Source organism: Desmodus rotundus, chromosome 4, assembly GCF_022682495.2.
Source record: "Desmodus rotundus isolate HL8 chromosome 4, HLdesRot8A.1, whole genome shotgun sequence".
NCBI lineage: Eukaryota > Metazoa > Chordata > Mammalia > Chiroptera > Phyllostomidae > Desmodus > Desmodus rotundus.
The window spans coordinates 22,525,295-22,545,196 of NC_071390.1; the positions used below are offsets into that span (position 1 = coordinate 22,525,295).

General features: G+C 40.3%; 1 protein-coding gene across 2 annotated transcripts in view; it reads left to right on the forward strand.

Moving 5' to 3' along the window:
• The first annotated feature begins 1,544 nt into the window (after positions 1-1,544).
• The window catches only part of ERLIN1 (ER lipid raft associated 1), a 36,891-nt gene continuing 18,533 nt past the window's right edge, over positions 1,545-19,902 (forward strand). For both annotated transcript variants that reach the window (XR_006654817.3, XM_024555744.4), the window contains exons 1-7: positions 1,545-1,961; positions 2,223-2,346; positions 4,216-4,297; positions 7,839-7,885; positions 12,828-12,889; positions 15,684-15,809; positions 17,744-17,817. Coding sequence is in view for 1 of the 2 variants with exons in the window: in XM_024555744.4 (XP_024411512.3) it covers positions 1,625-1,961; positions 2,223-2,346; positions 4,216-4,297; positions 7,839-7,885; positions 12,828-12,889; positions 15,684-15,809; positions 17,744-17,817 (852 nt within the window). In the remaining variant the exon portion in view is untranslated. The remainder of the gene's footprint in view (positions 1,962-2,222; positions 2,347-4,215; positions 4,298-7,838; positions 7,886-12,827; positions 12,890-15,683; positions 15,810-17,743; positions 17,818-19,902) is intronic.

Sequence of the window (19,902 nt, forward strand, 5' to 3'; positions counted from 1 at the left end):
AGTCACACCATCTCCTTTTTGCCTGTAGTGTCATTTTCATGGAAGTTTGAAACCTTGGGCTTGTCTTCTAACATTTTAGTCATCCCATATTACTGTTTAAATATAGAAATTTGACTGTCAGCTGTTGCAAAAGGCAGTCTCTCTCTTGCTTCTGTACTTCTAGAAGGCTTTAGACAAGAAACATTATTGGGTACCTGTTTGGAAGATACTGAGCTAGACGGCAAAATCAGAAGTAGTTAACACAGACAGCACAGTAAGAAAGAATACTTAATCTGGGAGTCTGAACACAAAGCCATCCAAGCACTGAAATTATTGTTAAAGGGTTTTTTAAATTATCATGTATCTTCTAAACATTGTAATAACCGATACAAAGGTTGCTGTAGGGTGGGGCCATTTTGCATTGTGCCGCCGGGGTGACGGACATCAGAGCAGTCTGATCAGCGTGGTGTGGGCAGGCGGTGTGAGTCAGAACAGATTATTACACTAAGATCGCCTCAGGCTTGCTTTTGATGCGGTAGTTGACCACTCTATTTTTGTTGGGTGACTGCTTTTTAGAGTTGTATACATGTCATTGTCTAAATCAAGCACTACGAAAAACTAAGAATCCATCCAAAAAACAGGCGCTAGAACATTCTTTTTGCTTTTTGGAAGTTAATACTGGTAAACTCTGCAAATATCATTTATGTGGAACAGACAAGGTCCTAGACACTCCTAAGTAATAAAAGGCAAAGGAATGATACAGGTAAATGCATTTATTGAACGTAGAGGGTAGAGTGGTCTGGGAGGGTTTGCTATAGTGAAGACGAAGTCTATTCACCACTTCCCATTTCCAGTTAACACCACTGTAACTTTGGGCCTGCAGTTCCTAACCACTTGACTTCCCTGCCTCTAATCTGTCTCCACTCTAAACCAGTTTGCAAAATCACTGTCCCTAAAGCACTGCTTTTCCATACTTCCCTGCCCAGGAGGTCAGAGCCCTCCAACCCTAGTCTACTTGTCCAGTTACTGTCCCACTGCTAGCCTTTGAAGGCTTACAGTAACCATTACTGCCTAACCTACTCTAAAACGCTGCCCGTATTTCCCTTGTATTCGTCCATCTCACTCCAACCTCTACTCGTTAACTTTGTCCTTTTTGTTTTTGGTATTATATGCACATGATGCATATTTTTTAAGAACAGAAGAATATGCAGTTAAAAAAAAAGTCTATTCTCTAGCTATCCAGTAGTCTACCTGCAGAAACGGTGCACCTGAGCCTTGCCAAACCTGGGCCCCTACCATCTCATTCCTTTCCATCATACCCGCTTCAAGGAAGCTCAAAAATGCTCACTGTTCTTTTGCGTTTTCCTAGAGGACCCGTTCCTATTGCTTGGATGGCCCTCACTAGATACGCATTCTGGCACATTAATAGGTGTCGGAACTTGATTGGATACCTTGCTCTTTGAACTTCCACTTTATTTGGAACAAGTCTGGCTGCTCCTGAAGCACATGCTTGCCACGTAGGCTTCGGTATAAACCACAAAAGGAGGAAAAAACGGAACAGCTAACACATTGAGTGAGGGAGTAAGTTTTGAGCAAGTACAAACCGACCAGTCCCTTTTCCCCAGACGCCCTGTCCTCCCTCTGCATGCCTGCTTTCTCAAGATTAACGACTCTTCTTCCGGAACGGGAAATCACCAGCGCACCGAGCAGAGCCCGCGCACTTTCGCGAGAAGTCGCGCGGAAGGCAGCTGGGCGAATTTTGTCCAGTCCGCTCCCCGTCTCTTTAGTCGCGGTGCGAGCTCTGCGTCGGCGTGCTTTAGCGCGCAGCCGCAGAGCCAGGCGAGTGGGCGGGGTCGGCGAGTGTCGGTGGTTGCAGCGGCGGGGAGGTGACTGCACGTGCCGGCGGGGCGATGCGTCACTGATCCGTGCGGCTTGGTGGAGGGGTCGGTCTCCCTTCGGACTTGTAGCTGGCCTCGTTCTCAGTTAGTATCTTCTACCGGCGGGAGCAGCCGTGGCGGGGAAGGGTGTCACGATGCTTACCGAGCAGGGGTGACTTACGGGCCTCCGGTGGAGGGGTTCTCGAGGGGGGAAAGGGTTTGCCGAGGCGGAATGGAGGGAAAAGGCGTATAGGACTCCCCGGCTGGCGTGCGGAAGGGAGCCAGTAGCCAGGTCGCAGAGGGTAGAAACCAGGGAGGGTAGGCCTGTCTCTCACGAGGTTGGGGGTCCTTTCCTCCCTTATTCAGGAGAAACAAGGATGAATATGACTCAAGTCCGGGTTCTGGTGGTTGCAGTGGTGGGTCTGGTGGTCGTTCTTCTTTACACCTCCATCCACAAGATCGAGGAAGGACACCTGGCTGTGTACTACAGGTGAGCAGCTTGTGCAGTCAGCTCAGGTTGTAGAGCAGGTAGAAGAAGGAAGACTCCGGGTGGAATGGCGTCTAGGAAATTGTTCCCTCAAATGCGTTGAGGAGCCCTCTCCTAGGGAATGATTTTCGTCCCAGGTCTAGGAAGAGTGCAGGGGGCGCAGACACGCTTTTGCAGGGCACCCTGCAGGAATTGGACAGTTTCAGTGCTATGCCTATTTTGTGCAGAGTTTGAGTTTCTGCAGTTATTCCTTGTAAATGCAATTATTTGTAGAGGAAAAAATGAAGAAAGGCAGGCAGTGGTCCCTCCACCTGTAACTGAAGAGATGGTTAAGTCATTGTTGTATTCCATACAACTGTACAGGGTTTCAGTTTGAGATTCATATGCTATTTAGAAACTTTGGCCCCATTGGTGATGGTTCTTTAGATTTTTTATTTCCCCCTTTGAAAGCACTTAGTGTTTGAGTTTGGCTTATAAGGCCAAAATGTGATGGCCGTGACAGTTCTTATATCTCTGGACCTCGAGACACACAAAAACAGCATTGACAGGCCACCCTCATTTCACCTTACCCCCATTTTTCAGGTCGAGGAAAGGAATGGTATGGAATGTGTTGCCCTCTAGTTGAGCTCAGATAGCTTTTCCTCATTGTGGTGCCACCAGTTCCTTTTGACAGAGAGCGGACAGTCTGGAGAAATTGCAATAATGATGTATTTGAAAGGGCCTCAATTTTTAGCTTCTTTCCATCATCCCCCAAAAGTGGTATTTCTACTTTTAAGTCCACCCTGAATCTTAGTAATAGTCTTCTCCGTGAAGCGCCAGTTTCAGATGCGATTTTAGTGATAAGTTTTAGCAGATAGAGGTCTAGCATAAAAAATGACAGGTTAGTGTATATTTCCATCTAGTTCAGCGTTGCCTAACTGGTAGGAAAACCAAGGAAAGAACTTTTCAAGGTATGGCTCCATAGGGATGGACCTTGAACAGTTTGTTTTTTCTTAGTTATTTGTTATGAATTCTTTGCAGACCTGTTTATGTTTTCAAGTAGAAAACTAAGTTTTATAAAGTTACTCTTCAACAAGTAGAATAGGACTTCCTTTTAATATTTGCCCCCACAGTGCCTCTTTTTTAAATCACTTCCAAGATGTACCATCATAGTTCGCACGTTCCAGAATTGGGTGAACAGGTCCATGATGATTCTCTCTCTACTTACAGTCTTACTCTACTCCCTCACCCTTTATCTTTCCATGCTAATTTTTTAAAATTTTAAATAAACTTTATGCCCCCAGTATTTTAATTGCTTTATGGGTGAGCTTAAAAGAATCTTGAACCTCAGAAATTTTCTCCTTCCTTGAAAGTTTGTGTTATCTTCTTTTATTTTTATTTTTTATATTTATTTATTTTTTATCCTTGTTCAGTTACAGTTGTCCCACCTTTTTCCCATTGGCCCTACCCTGCCCCGGCATTATCTTCTTTTTTCAGTCTGGTGATTAAATGTATTATGTTTTGAACTGGCTTGTGTTATGCACAAATAAAACACAGCCACTAAGAGCCATTAGAACTTTTTTTTGCAGGTATTTCTCAGACTGTTAAAGACCAACGAAAATCCTTTGTGTCTGGAGACCCAGAGGTGTGGTTGGTCCAGCTTACGAAATAAGCTGTAACATCAGTTTAATGTGATTTTCTTTTTTTTTTTTTTTACCTCCCTAGCTGCGGCAGATACTTTAGGGATTAGCAGTTGTTCATCGTTAGTAATTCGTGTTAGTGAGGCTTTTATAGGTCAGTAGCGTGAGTAATAATGAATACTTATAGTATCTTAGACTTGAAAAGAGAATTTCTCTCCTTGTAATCTTGTCAAATTGACACATCTTTTCGCAGGGGAGGAGCTTTACTAACTAGCCCCAGTGGACCGGGCTATCATATCATGTTGCCTTTCATTACTACGTTCAGATCTGTACAGGTGAGTGATTTCTAGGGAAGCCCCTACACTGGAAAGACAGGTGTGACAGGAAGAGTTGCCACATTTGTGGGTGGAGATAGATTTCCTTATTGCTTAAAGCAAAGGTGGTATTTACTTAAACGCAAGAGTTAAAGTACAGAGTACAGGTTACAATTTTGAACCACCTCGCCCTCTTGAAGTATATTAGAAGTAAGAGCTCGGCAGCTTGGAAGAACTGACTTCTTACGTCCATATGGTGCTGTGCAGGAAGATTTCTGCTGTCAAAGTGAAAGCCGGACTTCAGAACACAACTGGAAACACACACCAGTGGTTACCTGGCTTAGAACGGTGTTTGGTTTCCGTGGAGGCAGGCTCCTGGACTGCGGTTACCATGGAGGGTCTGAATTTCTCTACACAGCTTTCCTGCCTCACATTTTTGCCTGGGACATTAAGCACAATTTGATGTGGACCCTTAGAGAATGTTCTACTTTGATAGCATTCCAGGATTTTTAAAGTAGCATCTTACCATTGAGAACAGTGTCTTGGCCATGGGAGACACTTTGGACACAACAAAATGACAAAATAGGGTTAGGTTGTGCCTACTTTTGTAAACTCAGTGTGGTCATAAATCTCTGGATTCAGAGGTTTGTCTTCTATCTGCTAATTTTTCAGGACTGAGGAAAATGTAATAAATTTCATCTTATAATTTAAGTCTAGGCTTCTTGCTAAGTGAGAAGTTTCCTTTCAATTCGTTTTTAGATGGTTTAGGGCAAGAATTTGTATCTTGAAGTGAAACATGTTCTCCCTTTAGTCATACTAATTTCCATAAGTTTTCTCGTATTTTATTCACTCTCGCTTTGGTTCGTGCTGCCACCTCTTCTCTCCCCACCTTTCCCTTCATTTCCTCTGTCCTGTCTCAATCTTTCCAGCCTTCTGAAGGCTCATTGCAAATCCCTTTTCTAATCTATACCTCCAAAGTCTGTGTTACAAATTTTGGTCCTTGGTCTTATTATTTCTTTTAATAATGTTGTCTTCTATTTTCTAAGTTTTTTGTATGTATTTTCTTTCCAGAAAATCTCCAAGCTTCTTGAAGGCAGGGATCGTAACCCATTTATATCTCTGATCTTTCTGCTTGTGAAAGGTGTTAAGTTGAGCTGAGCTGATTTCTCAGCAAGCAGTATGGTAGAATGAACTTGGGGCCAGAAACCTGGAGACTTAGGTTCTGGTTCTGACACCAATTAATTGCATGACTTTGCAAAAATCACTCCACTGCTGTAGACTTGAGTTATTCCTCTGTGAAAGAAGGCGTTTTAATTACATGATCTCACCAACAGCCCAAACGGTTTATAATGATGTTACCAACGGCACCATCAGACCCTTAAAGATTAGGGGCTTTTTTAGATCTGTTTAGATCAGTGCCAGGCACGTCTGTCTCTGCCTTCTTGGAGCTGAGTATGTTAAGTTATACTGGTGCAGAGATACATAGAAGAGCTGTCGATGGTAAACATTAAATAGGTTTTAGAGTTCCGTTGCACATGTAACATACATTGTATATATGTATATACATGTATTGTAATAAACTATAATACAAGAAATGGAAATGAAATTAGTGAAGTTTCAGTGTAAACAAATATACTTCGCATTTACAAAAAAATTGAATGGAGCCAGTGTGACTAAATGGGAATATTCTTTTTTAATATGTGAAACAGTAACATTCTAGGAAAGAATCATATTAATAAGACCATGTTAAGAAATTGTTCTAATAGGAATGAAACAAAAAATTTATTTTTATAAATTTTTCGAATGCATTAGAAGACACAGCCTTCTATGTTGCTGTAGAGTACAGAAACTGAAATTCGTTAATGTTTTGAGGAACTGTAATAAAATGAACTCATCTCTTCATCAACTTCTCCCTCTCCCTAGAACCTGTGTTTGCCACCACTCTAATCTCTCAACCCTAGAGTTAGATTCTGCTTTCCTTCCTGGAATTTTATATGCAACCTGTTATTAAATCATCTCTCTGTTAAGTCTCCTGGATTGACAGCTTTTAATTACCATGCACTTTACTAAATCAACCAAAATAAATTAATACTTTAGCTTCCCAGCTTGTTTTCTTGCCTGTGAATACGATAGATACCGAGGAGCACACCACATATGAGCAGAAGAATTAAGGAAAAAACATATTTTTGAAAGGTTTATTTTGTGGCTATATACAAGATAGACCAGGGAGAGCCCAAGTCCCATTCCCCACTCCCCCACCAACATGCAAGGCCCTCTGCATAATACCGTGTTGTGTGCTCAGAGTCTCAGCTTTATCTTTGTTGCCCTTCTGCCATGGGCAGGCCAGTCTGCTTCCTGTCACTTGTACCAATACAGTTTATCCTCAGCTTTGTGTATTGGAATAGGATATTCCTCTGCCTCATCTGTTTTTATTTCTCCTCCTCTAGACCTGGCTTATAAATACTTCACTTCTGAGAGCTTTTCAACCTATCACTTTACTCTCTGTCACTTAATACCTAACAAAACACTTTATACTTCGTTATTTTATACCTGTTATAGTTTGGTTTGTAAGGATTTTATCTGCTGTGTTGGATCCATGCTTCCTTTCTCCTTTGTATTCCATAAAGTAATATGCTGCTGTGTGCCTAATAAGGTGCAGTGTGTCTAGATATACTCATTAGGTGTTCACCTGTCGGATGCCTTAAAATGCAGTACAGAATCATTCTGGATCCATACAAAGGGGCAGAGTAATTACCATATTTTTCAGACTATAAGATGCACTCCCCCCAAATTTGGGAGGAAAATGGGGGTGCATCTTTTAGTCCGAATGTAGCTTACCTGGCTCACTGCAGTGGGGGCGGGGGGTGTGGCGGTGGAGTGGTGTTTTTTCCCCTATTTTCCTCCTCTAAAACCTAGGTGTGTCTTATGATCCAGTGCGTCTTACAGTCTGAAAAATACGGTAAGTGCCAGGTTGTTGGTTCACCATAAGGAAGAATGCTGTGGCGGCACTCCGTTAAAAAGGAAATGGAACAGACCATTTGAGACATCACTAGGGCCTGAACTGAAATACTGACTGTAACTTTTTGAGAAAAAGATTGCTGTTCAGTTCAAGGGTACCTTTGAGTTGCAGGCTACTTGTATGCATTTAATACTTATCTTTTACCTTATTGTAAGCAGTAGTATTAGCAGTGGAATCAAGTTCAGAGCACAAGTCTTAATAGTAGTATCCTTGTGAGTAAGTCTTGTAGTTTGTAATCCTAGGCCATCTCCAGGCGAATAAGGGACTCTGAGAAGTTGGAGATTGAAACTTTCGTATTGAACACTGAAACTTGCCTAGTGCATCCTGAGTCAAGCATTAGCCATAAACTATTTTGTCTCAAAGCTTTCATGTCTACCAGGATAAAAAGAAATTAACTTTGATAGCAGCTCTTTGACTAAAATTGTAATGGAGCTCTCCTATACTAATATCTTAAGTAGTTCTCTAGAGGTTTTCCTCTGGGACCGATAGTTCTTCCACGCTGTGTGTCCTGAGTATTGATGAGATACTTTTTTTCCTCCTCAGACAACATTACAAACCGATGAAGTTAAAAATGTGCCTTGTGGAACAAGGTAAGCTTTCCCCTCACTAAGCATTCTCCCTTTAGTTCAGATGGAGTTTCTGTTCAGAAGCTGTGGTCACTTAAATATCTTTCAAATAGGCATGAAAGTATTGGGTTGGCCAAAAAGTCCATTTAGGTTTTTCTGTAAAAGACAAGACACATTTTTCATTTTTACCAATAACTTTATTGATATGGATATTTTGAGTATGTTGGCTATCCCCAGCCATTGGCTTCTAGTGGGTAGAGGCCAAGGGTGCTGCCAAACACCTTACATTGCATAAGACAGCTCCACAGCAAAGAATTATTTGGCCAGAATGTCAGTAGTACCAGCAAACTACGTTTGACACATTTCATCAGTCACGGCACCTTCTCTATATACATTGCACAAATCTTTTTTTGCGTTTCAGTTGCATTTTTACCTTTTATGAAATAATAAAGCATAACATGCTTAAAGTGTTATCTTCCACCATCTTCAGTATTAAAATGGCTACACAAAAATTCACCAATTTTGATAATTTTTTTAAAATGCTGATGTGACAGCTGTCCCAGCACTATCTAATAAAATGTTTTTGAATGAAGTTAAAGACAACTAAGCACTGCTAGAGCCTTTGTATGGGAAAAACGTAACGAACTTTTTGGCCAACGCAATAACCCAAGGAGATTTCTCTTCTGAGCATTATTTGAAGGAAGCCCTGTCTCCAAATAGGAGCTTTCCACTTTAGGAGCCGTTAAGGGGTTGCCGAGAAGAACCAGCAGACCTAACTTTGTACATCAGCACTGCCATGTCTGCTTTATTGAGTTTTTTTACACGAGACTTTTTTAGAGCACTTTTAGGTTTATAGCTACATTGAACAGAAAATACAGAGTTCTCATATATTCTTTGCTGCCATACGTGCTTTTATTAACTTCGTTAAGCTTAGTTTCCTCATTTGTAAAAATAAGATAATAAAATTTACCTGGCGGAGTTAATTCTAAGGAATAGAGTTACTACATATAAAGTGCCTAACCCAGCACTTGATCCAGAGTAAGTGCTCAGTAACTGATAGTTTAAAATGAAATGATCTCACCTGTCACCTGTAGTATTAAAAGCCATCGAATTTAGAGTCTCTGATTCAGTAGGTCTGGAATGAGATGTGAGAATTTGCATTTCTAGTGGGAATTCCCAGTGATGCTAACTGGTCTCAGGACCTTACTTTGAAAATCACTGCCCTGAAGAATTTTAAGGAAAGAAAGGCATACAAGGACCAAATTATTTCTAGAATATAATCAGTGTGTTGAACTGTATCAAAACAATGTAAAATTGAAGGTAGTTTTTAAATGCTGTATTTTAAATGACTAAAATATCTATTACATGTCTGTATAAAAGAGGCTTTGACATCAATGGAAGGACAGAAATGCTTTTTAAAAGGGAGCAAATTTCCTGTGTTTTAAGTTAACATGCTTGATAAGTTTTCCCTAAATCTATCTGTAACTCTCTTATATGGATTCCCTTTAGAGGTGACTCAAAATTGGTAGGTGGTGAGATTTTGGATAAATTTTATATTCACCTTCCTGCTTTCCAATTTTTTTCAGATTTTTAAAAAATAATTTAGTGAGCACGTATTACTTTTTTTTATCAGGAAAAAAAATGTCATTGTAAGTTGTTAGGAAGGCTTAGTTCAGTTTCAAACCTTCTAACTTCATGTATCTCAAGTCGAAGTTCACATGCCCCTCAGGGTAGGCTAGGAAGTGTAGGAAGCCGCTAATTAACAAGACCTGTCGTTCTAGAATGTCGGTTTGATTTCAGGGGGAAAATGTTTTTAAATTATTTTTTAGTGATTATGCTGTTGTTGTTGTCCCAATTTTTTCCCCTTTATCCCCCTCCACCTCCCACTCCCTCAGGCCATCCACACACCATTGTTCATGTCCTTGGCTTATGCGTGTCAGTTCTTTGGCTTCCCCTTTTCCTATACTGTACTTTACATGGCTGTGCTGTAACCACCTGTTTGTACTTCTTAATCCCCTCAAGTCACCCACTCCCTCACACCCCTTTCCCGTCTGGCAGCCATCAAAGCGCCTCTGTTTCCGTGATTATGTTTCTGGTCTTGTTTGCTTAGTTTGTTTTTTAGGTTCAATTGTTGATAGATTTGTATTTTTTGCCATAGTTTTATTGTTCATAGTTGTGATCTTTTTCTTAAATAAGTCCCTTCAACATTTCATATAATAATGGTTTGGTGATGATGAAGTCCTTTAGGTTTTTCTTGTCTGGGAAACTCATCTGCCCTTTGATTCTAAATGATGGCTTTGCTGGGTAGAGCAATCTTGGCTGTAGGTCCCACTTTTCATGACTTCGAGTATTTCTTGACAATCCCTTCTAGCCTGCAGTTTCTTTTGAGAAATTAGCTAACAGTCTTATGGGAACTCCCCTGTAGGTAACTAACTGCTTTTCTCTTGCTGCTTATACAATTCTCTCTTTATCTTTATCCTTTGGCATTTTATTTTTATTTTTTTAAAGATATTATTTACTTATTTTTAGGCAGAGGGGAAGGGAGGGAGAAAGAGAGGGAGAGAAACATCAGCATGTGGTTGTCTCTTGCGTACCTTCTATTGGGGACCTGGCCTGCAACCCCGGCATGTGCCCTGACTGGAACCGGCGACCCTTTGGTTCACAGGCCGGCACTCAACCACTGAGCCACACCAGCAAGGGCAACCTTTGGCATTTTAATTATGATGTGTCTTAGAGTGGGCTTCTGTGCATCCATCTTGTTTGGGACTCTCTGTGCTTCATGGACTTGCATCTCTGTTTCCTTCACCAAATTAGGGAAGTTTTCTTTCATTTTTTTCAAATAGATTTCCAATTTCTTGCTCTTTTCTCTTCTTCTGGCACCCCTATGATGTGAATGTTGGAGTGCTTGAAGTTGTCCCAGAGGCTGCTTACACTATGCTCATCTTAGGGGGTTCTTTTTTCTTCTTGCTCTTCTGATTGGTGGTCTTTTGCTTCCTTATGTTCCAAATCATTGATTTGTTTTTCGGTTTCATCCACTCCACTATTGTTTCCCTGTAAATTGTTTTTTTATTTCAATTAGTGTATCCTTTGTTTCTGACTGGATCTTTTTCATGTTGCTGAGGTCTTCACTAAGTTCCTTGAGCATCCTTCTAAGTGTTTTGGACTCTGCATCTGATAGATTGCTTATCTCCATTTCGTTTACCTCTTTTTCTGGAGTTTTGATCTGTTGTTTTATGTGGGCCAGGTTTCTTTGTCTCCTTGTTTTGGCAGCCTCCCTGTGTTTCTATGTGTTATGTAGAGCTGCTTTGACTACGTGTCCTGGTAGTGTGGCCTAATGTAGTAGGTGTCCTGTAGGATTCAGTGGCACAGCCTTGCCTATCACCCAAGCTGCACCCTTTGTGTGGGTTGAGTATGCTTTCCTCTTGTAGTTGATGGTTGTTGGCAGATCGCTGGGAGGGATTTTCCCAGGCTGGTCAGCTGAAGGGATTGGCTGTGACCACTTACCACCAGCCACCAGCCTCCATGGAGGCTCAGCTGTGCAGGAGCTGGGTGGTGGTGCTCCGTGTCTGTAACTGTCCACTGGGTGTGCTGGCCCTGGGGTTTCCTGGGTGGTTCAGGCCAGGGCCAGTCCCCACCTGTGTTTTTCCCAGGGCCACCCTGCCTGAGTTATAAAGCAGTCTGAGATGGCTGCTACTCATGCTGGGCTTGGAGATTCCTAGGCAAAGCCAAGCTGTGAATCTAGGCTGGATGCTGCTGGTCCTGGGCTCGGGGCTCACTGAGGCCAGCTGTTGCTTGTTTGAGAGGATTTAGGAAGTTAAGCACTATGAGCTGAGACCAGCCGTTCATATGGAAAAGCAGTTTGGGTGTACCCATAAGTTGGGTGGAGTGGAGTCTGGGGATCTCCAAGGCAAGTCACAGTGTTAGCCAGTTTGTTGGAGTCTTGGATATGGCAGCAGCTTGTCAGCTCTGTGGCTCTGTCGGGGGAGGGTTTAGAAAAGGGAAAATGGCTTCTGCTTGCCTTGATGCCAGATACTTCAGCCTCTCTCAGTATACCACTGGTGGCTTTCAAGCTGCTACCTTAGTGCTGGAGCTCAGAGCGAGTGAGTTTGAGTAGGTGAGTCCATGTGTGGGTTCTTTCAGAGGAACTGTTTAGGGCTCCAGCAGTTTCTTCCACCAACTCAATCCCTGGTGGTCTTTGTAGCCAGAAGTTGAGGGGACTTAATCTTCCTGGCACTGGATCCCTGGGCTGGGACTCCTCACTCCCAAGATAGCCCTCTTGAATTTGTATCCATCATATGTGGGTAAGGGACTGGCCTATTCCACGTCTGCGCCCCTCCTACCAGTCTAGATGGATGTGGTTTCTTTAATTCTGTAGTTGTCAGACTGCCATTCAACTCGATGTCTGATCGTGCCGAGTGATGGTTGTTTTGTGTTTTAGTTGTAGTTTTGATGTGGTTGTGCGAAGAGGCAGGCCATATCAGCCTATGCTTTCATCTTGACCAGAAGTCCAGGAAAATTTTTTTCATACTAGAGTAAATATGGATAAAACACAGATAAAAGCTATTGATGAATTATTAAGATAAGACAGGAAACCAAAAGAATTTTAGACTGTGTCTTGACTCTGCCTCCTGAGGAACCATATTCTTGATTTCTTGAAGGAAGACTCTGAGAAGAGCACTGCTTTATCTGTTGGCTTCAGTTAATAAGGGCAAAATGCTAAGCAGCTTTAGGTTATAGGTTTAGTTTTCATGAGAACAGGACAGAGGTGAACCTCTGTTACGAGAGGAACTAAGTGAGTATCCGTGTATTTATTTCAGTAGTGGTTAGTGGAGTCGTTTTAATCAGTATATGCCTTAAGATTTTCCTTCTAAATTTTGTCGTGTGTTATATGTTTAATGATCTGAGATTATAAATAGATTTGTATTTGGCTTACATTTTTTCCTTTTTTTTTTTTTTTCTTTTTTAGTGGTGGGGTCATGATCTATATTGACCGAATAGAAGTGGTTAATATGTTGGCTCCTTATGCAGGTAGAGTACCAATCTTTTCTGTTGTTTTTATAGTTATAATCAGAGTATTTATAACTTAATATTACGTAGAGATTCCTGATGAATAGAAAGGTACTTTGAAAGTTTTATGATCTCGTTTAACTTCCGATATGTCTAAAAAAAATAATCACTGGAATATTTTCCATCTCTAGGGAATGGTGGCAGAAATAGGTCACAAGTCTTGGCCAGAGTTGACTTTGTGCTCTTTGGTTTTAAAGAGCTACGGTCAAGAATTTCTCGAAAGTAGCATTTTATGCAGTCAGGATGAGAGATAATTTCCATACATGCTAAAAATCTGTAACTGATTAATTCCTGGCCACATTTATTCGTGACTGTAGAACAATCTTCTCCGGTTTAGATTTAGTATAACTTGCAAAACAATCTGCAAGTCCTCAGTGTGGGGGAAACATTTTCTTGGTAAAAGATGAAAACCCACAGAGACAGAGTGGGTCCTGTTAAAAAACTTAATTAGTTGTGAAGAAAATCTGCCTTTTTGTTGTTTGTTAGATTTTCCCTCCACTTTTTTTTGTGGCCAAATACATATAAATTATCTTTGCCAATTTTTAAATGTACAGTTCAGTGTATTAATAAATATATTCACATTGTTACCCAACTGTCACCAACTCCATCTTCATAGCTCACTTCCTCTTGCAAAACTGAAACTCTGTACCCATTGAACAGTCACTCCCCATCTCCCCTTGCCTCCAGCCCCTGGCAGCCACCATTGTACTTTCTGGCTCTGATTCTAACTGCTCTGAGTACCTCATATAAGTGGAATCATACAGTGTTTTCCTTTTTGTGGCTGGCTTATTTCACTAAGCATAATGTTTTCAAGGTTCATCCATGTCGTAGCATATATCAGAAAGTCCTTCCTTTTTAAGACTGAATACTGTTCCATTGTATGTATACACCACATTTTGTTTACCCACCATCCATCAGTGGACACTTGGGTTGCCTCCACATTCTAGCTATTGTGAATAGTGCTGCTATGAATATGGGTGTATGTGGGTCTCTTCAAGACCCTGTTTTCACCATTTATCTTTATCATTATTAAAATTGGCGTGCATAGCATGGGTATCCAACTCCTTGGCGTCTCTGGGCCACACTGGAAGAGTGGTTGGGCCACACATTAAATACATTTGGGACACATAGTCACAAAAAAATCTTACAATATTTTAAGTAAATTTACAATTTTGTGTTCGGCCACATTCATAGCCATCTTGGGCCGCACACAGGCTGCAGGTTGGACACCCCTGTGGCCTAAGGGGTTTTACTTAAGATGTGATACCAAATATATATTGAAATGTAAGGTCATGCTGAATTTCATGTCACAGGAACAGGCACAAAGAGCAAAAGGATTTCAGAGCAGAGAGCAAGCTATATTGTGGCCTAGTGGATTTGGATTATATTTTCCAGTGGTTATTTCCCCTGTCTTTTTTCATCTACTTTACTTAGTAATGAATCAGTGGAATGGATTATGATTGGAAAAATAGAAGGAGAGATTGCTGTTCTCTAGCCAGAGATAAAGAGGAAACTATTGGATCACCAATTCATTTAGAAAAGACCTAGCAAATGAATTAGCAAATATTTATTGACGTCCAGTCTATCAGGGGAAGGCCAGTGGAGAAAATCCTTGGGTCTGAAGGGAGAAAACAGCATGTTTTTTAATTTTTTACTTTTCATTTACAGCTAATGTGCAATATTAGTTCTAGGTTTACAACCCAGTGATTAGACATTTATATAAGTTACAAAGTGATCACCTCGATAAATCTAGTGCCCATTGACACCTGCATATTATAGTTAGTTCAGTATTATTGACTGTTACATAACTGCCAAGTTGTACTTCTTAACCCCTTCACCTTTTTCAATCATCCTCCTAACCCCCGTATTTTAATAGGTAAAGCACAGGTTCTGGTACAGTCTAGTATGTACCCTTAGGCACATTTCTGAAACTCTGTTTCTTAGTTTCCTCAATTAGATTTTTTGGTGAGAATTAAATGCTAATGTATGTAAATTGCCTGACAAAGTGTGGCCCAAAAAATGTTAGCTTCTTTCCACTTTAGCCTGGTGTTTTTTTTAACAGCCTTTAAAAACTGCCTTTTCGAAAATGGTCTTTTGCAGCCACTTCCTTCTTTTATTCCCACTGTTCCTCAATTAGTTAAGGACCTCTTAGCTAAGCTTTTGCTTTGCAGTACAGTGGAACTTCGGTTCTCAAACTTCATTCCAGAAGGCTATTCAGAAGCCATTGGTTCGAAAACCGAATCTCCTTTGTTTGTCACCGGGGAGACGCATGACTGATCATGCAGACATCAGCATGAAAGGGTTGTTTGGTGCAGAACTGAAGTTTTGTTTGACAACAGACATTTTTTCCATGAACGACTTGGTCCAGACTGAATAGTTTGAGGAGTGAGACACGTGAGAATGGAGGTTTGACTGTAATTGCTTTACACATTCCTGTCTCTGGTCTCACAGTTCATATTGCTGCCAAAGTACAAATCTGACTGTGTCGTGCCCTTGCTTGAAAACTGTCAGTTCCTTATTACCTCCAAGATATGTATACTCTTCTTAGTATGCAATTCAGAGTTTGCCTATTAGAATTACAAACGCAGTAGTATCTGGAAAATTGAGCACAAGGAACATACCAAGGTTTTTGAATTGTGCATCATGTCTTCACTGTCTTGTTGGCGCTTTTCCACAAGTACATTATATCAGCATAACTTTTAGCTTGGCTGAATTAGAAGATACATAGCTAAAATGGATTGTCCCTCTCCTTCAGTGTTTGATATCGTGAGGAACTACACTGCAGACTATGACAGGACCTTAATCTTCAATAAAATCCATCATGAGCTGAACCAGTTTTGCAGCGCCCACACACTTCAAGAAGTTTACATCGAGTTGTTCGGTCAGTGTCTTACTTGTTTTAAATATGTAAATAACTAATTGGAAATCTTGTTCAACTCATTTATGGATGCTATAGTTAGTAAACATTATACTATTTGAACATATTTTTGAAGATTTTATTTTATTTTTTTAGAGAGGGGAAGGGAGGGAGAAAGAATAAAAGAAACATCAGTGTGTGGTTACCTTGCATGCGCCCCCTACTGGGGACCTGGCCCTGACACTTTGATTTGCAGGGCCACACCAGGCAGGGCTATTTGAAAATTTTTATCGAATTTATAATAGAGCAATTGTCTTTAAAATATTCTTTATCTTAAGATTAAATTTCTTATGATTAAATCAAGTACTTAGACAAGATATTTTAAGAATGTATGAAATGTATGATATATAACTTGGTATAATATATAACTATAGATTGGAAAAAGATCATTAATTACAAGCTATATACTGTTTTTACTATGATAACTTACTAAAATTAGCTTTGTTGCTATTTTAGTAGATAATTTGGGCAAATTTAGAAGTCTGTGTCTTGGAGTTTCCCGAGACCCACTTCCACGTTTGATAATTTGCCAAGAGGACTGACAGGACTGTAAATAGTTGTCCTCACAGCTGAGCTATATCACAGCAAAAGGATGCAAAGCAAAATCAGCAAAAGAAGGCACATGGGTGTGGTCGGAAGGAAACCAGGCACACACCTTCAAGAGTAGAGTAGAGCAGGACACGCGTAGTAATTCCTCCAGCACTGAATTGTGACAACGCGTGTGGAGTGCAGTCTGCTGCTTAGGGAAGCTCATTAGACTCTCTGCCCGGGATCTTCACTGGGGGCTGGTCATGTGGGCACCCTCTGCCTGGTAAGTATAAAAATTCCAGACTCCCAGTAGGAAAGCAGGTGTTTGGCATAAACCACATGGTTTGAATAAACAGTTTAGGCACAGTGAGTCATTCTTACCAGTTCTGCAGTTTGTGGGAATCCTCTTGGAATCCAAATTCCCAGGTGACAAGCCAAGGGCTAATTTGCAAACAGGCTTTTCTAAGGATGGCCGCTTCAGTGTTTACTCTTTTTCTGCACAAATTACTTTTCATTTGTAATAATGAATGCTCTCACCAGGGATTGGGTTGTCGGTATTGGCTGCTCGATTCCTCATTGACGCTTGCCAACTATGGAGATGGTGTATGAGAAAACTGATCTGTCCTGATTTGGCACATCACCTGTCTTTTTAATGTTGATGAAAGTGTTGTTGAGGTGGATCGAAAACTCATGAGTTATGAGGCCAAGTGAAGTGACATCTTTATATTCTATTCTTGTGTGCTTCAGAGACTTTACTGTGAGCCTGCTTCACCCCACCCTCTCTATTCTAAAGTTCAAAATAATAGGCAAAGCTCCATAGAAATGAAATTCAGTTATTTGGGCCTTTGGGGTAAAGACTGACTGAAGATAGGAATTTTATTTTATTTTATTTTTTAGAGAAGGGAAGGGAGGGAGAAAGAGAGGGAGAGTCAATGTGTGGTTGCCTCTTGAGCGCCCCCCCACTGGGGACCTGGCCTGCAGCCCAGGCATGTGCCCTAACTGGAATAGAACCAGCAACCCTTTGATTCAAAGACGGGTGCTCAATCTACTGAGCCATACCGGCCAGGGCCTTTTTTTTTAAATGAGAATGAGGACACATATTAAGTAACAATACTGACTTGGTATTAGAGACCTAGATTCTCCATTTATTGGATCAACTTAATTTCTCTCATACTTTCTCCCACACAACAGGAAAAAATATATATAACTATATTTGTTTTCATATATATGTGAAGCACTTTGAGCTCTATAAAAGAACAGTACCATGGAAATTTTAGGTCTAACAATGGCTGGTTTTGTTTCAATATCAATGCAACGTAAAAATAATTTTTGAGTGTCATGAAAGCTGTTGTTTTTGGCTTCAAAAACAGATCAAATAGACGAAAACCTGAAGCAAGCTCTGCAGAAAGATTTAAATGTCATGGCACCCGGCCTCACCATACAGGTAAGCCTTTTTCCTAGAGAAGTTCTCCGGGAATTTGAGAGCTTTGAATTTGATTGCCCTTTCATCAGACTGTTTATTCAGCAGTTATTTAATTGAAGTGCTGTGGTGGTTTATAGATACCTGACTCAGTTTGACTTTAGGTCTCTGCCAAAGTAAAATACTCTTATACCTTATCATGAACTCTTAGAGGGAACAGATAAGCTGAGGCTCTTAAGTGGACATAAAATCCACGTACTGTGATGGGCTGAGGCATTACTAAGATACAGTAATGGTTATAAATTAGTGTAAGAGTATCCCTTGCCCTCCATAAGATTATGAAAAAAGATTTCCAGTATAAGATTTACACAATAATTCTAGACAAAGGAAATGTCCTTAAGTATTAGTTGACAAATCAGATGATTATTGCTATAAGAGTTTGGAATTAGAGAACATTTTGAGAGAATCTGTCTTGAACAACTATGATTGAGTTGGTCTCAATCACAGGTAGGTTTAGGTAGGTCTGGAATTAATAGAGTTTATGTGGGGGCAAGGAATACAGAATGTATTTCAAGTGGATGGGATGGCCTGAGTAAAAGCAGGGTAGCAGGCAGTGGCGGCGGTAGCATTGGGAGATACAATGGTGAGAGGTTATATATGCCTGTTTCGGCGTCAATATTTTTTCAGATTGGCTTGAAACCCATTAGTGGATTCTAAAATCAGTTCTAGTGGATCATGACCAGCATTTTTGTGAAATGGAATTGAATAGGAAAAGAAGTCAGTGCGTGCAGTGTAGTAAGTTTAAGTGTCATTTTGTGAAATTTTTGTTGCATGTAAATACGTGGGTAGGTGTTTATACTGGGTGTCCCTGTAAAATGTGTTTCTTACTGTGGTCATGGTCAGTAACATTTGAGAGCCATGGCTTCTCCAGTGTCATTTCTCAGAGTTTCTAGATCAGTTGATGGTGGTGGTGAACATTACTGCAGCTAAAGATAAAGCTCTTTGGTGTCAGCTGTCGAGTTGCTACTGAAAGTGTGCATTCACTGTGAGTGATTGTACATTGTCTCATAAACCGGACTGGAAAGGCGACTAGGGTTTTTCCTGTCCGCATTCATATTGTGCCATTATCTCTGATAGGTGCCTGAGAGGGAGCCTCCAAAGTTAAGGGGTCATTTGAAATATGTTCAGAGCTAACTTTGTAAAATCCTCTTGGTTGTACATTCAGCTGCGGCTGGAGTAGCTTTTCAAGTTTAAATATAATAAATGTGAATGTCATAGATTCTTAGATTCTGCCTGGTTGTTACTTAGAACTGTAGCTCATTCTTTTTAACAGCTGCCTAGAATCCCTTGAAAATCCCTTGTCTTCTGTTTTGTAACCATTTCCCTATCAGTTTCCTTTTTTTTTTTAATTTGCTGTTAAAAAGCAATAATGTAGTTAACATTCCTGACACATCTCCTTTTATGTACAAATTATCTTTCAAAGTGGCTGTACAAATCTACTTTCTTACCAGCAGTATGTGTGAATACTTGTTTCTCTACAACCTCACCAACATTTGAAGCAATCAGACATGTTAATTTTTGGGAAATAGATAGGTATGAAGTTCTCTCTTTCTTTGATTTGCATTTCCTTAGTTATTAGATTGAGCGTCTTTTTCGTACTCCTCTTTTAATTTCTTGCTCATATCCTTTGCCCATTTATCTGCTGGATTTTATTTCTTAGTGATTTGTGGTAATACTTTGCATATTCTGGATATTTTCATACACGTTATATAGTATGTTGTAAAAAAAATTAAATATTAGGAAAAAGATGAATAACAAAGTGAACTTAACCAGTAATCTTTATATGTTTGTTTATAAGTATAAATAATGTTACAGTGTTAAACTAAAGTGGAATCATGCCATAGTCTCTTTTTTCACTAACAGTATATGAGCATATAAGCATCTTTTCAAGTCAAAAATACAGATTTGGGGCATTATCACTTTTAATGGTTTTACTTCATCTCTGTGGCTTCCAGTTTTTACTGTTATGTTCATGTTGCAATGACCAAGCTTATTATAACCATCTTTTAAAATCCTTCCCTTAGGATAAATTCTTAAATGTGGGGTTGA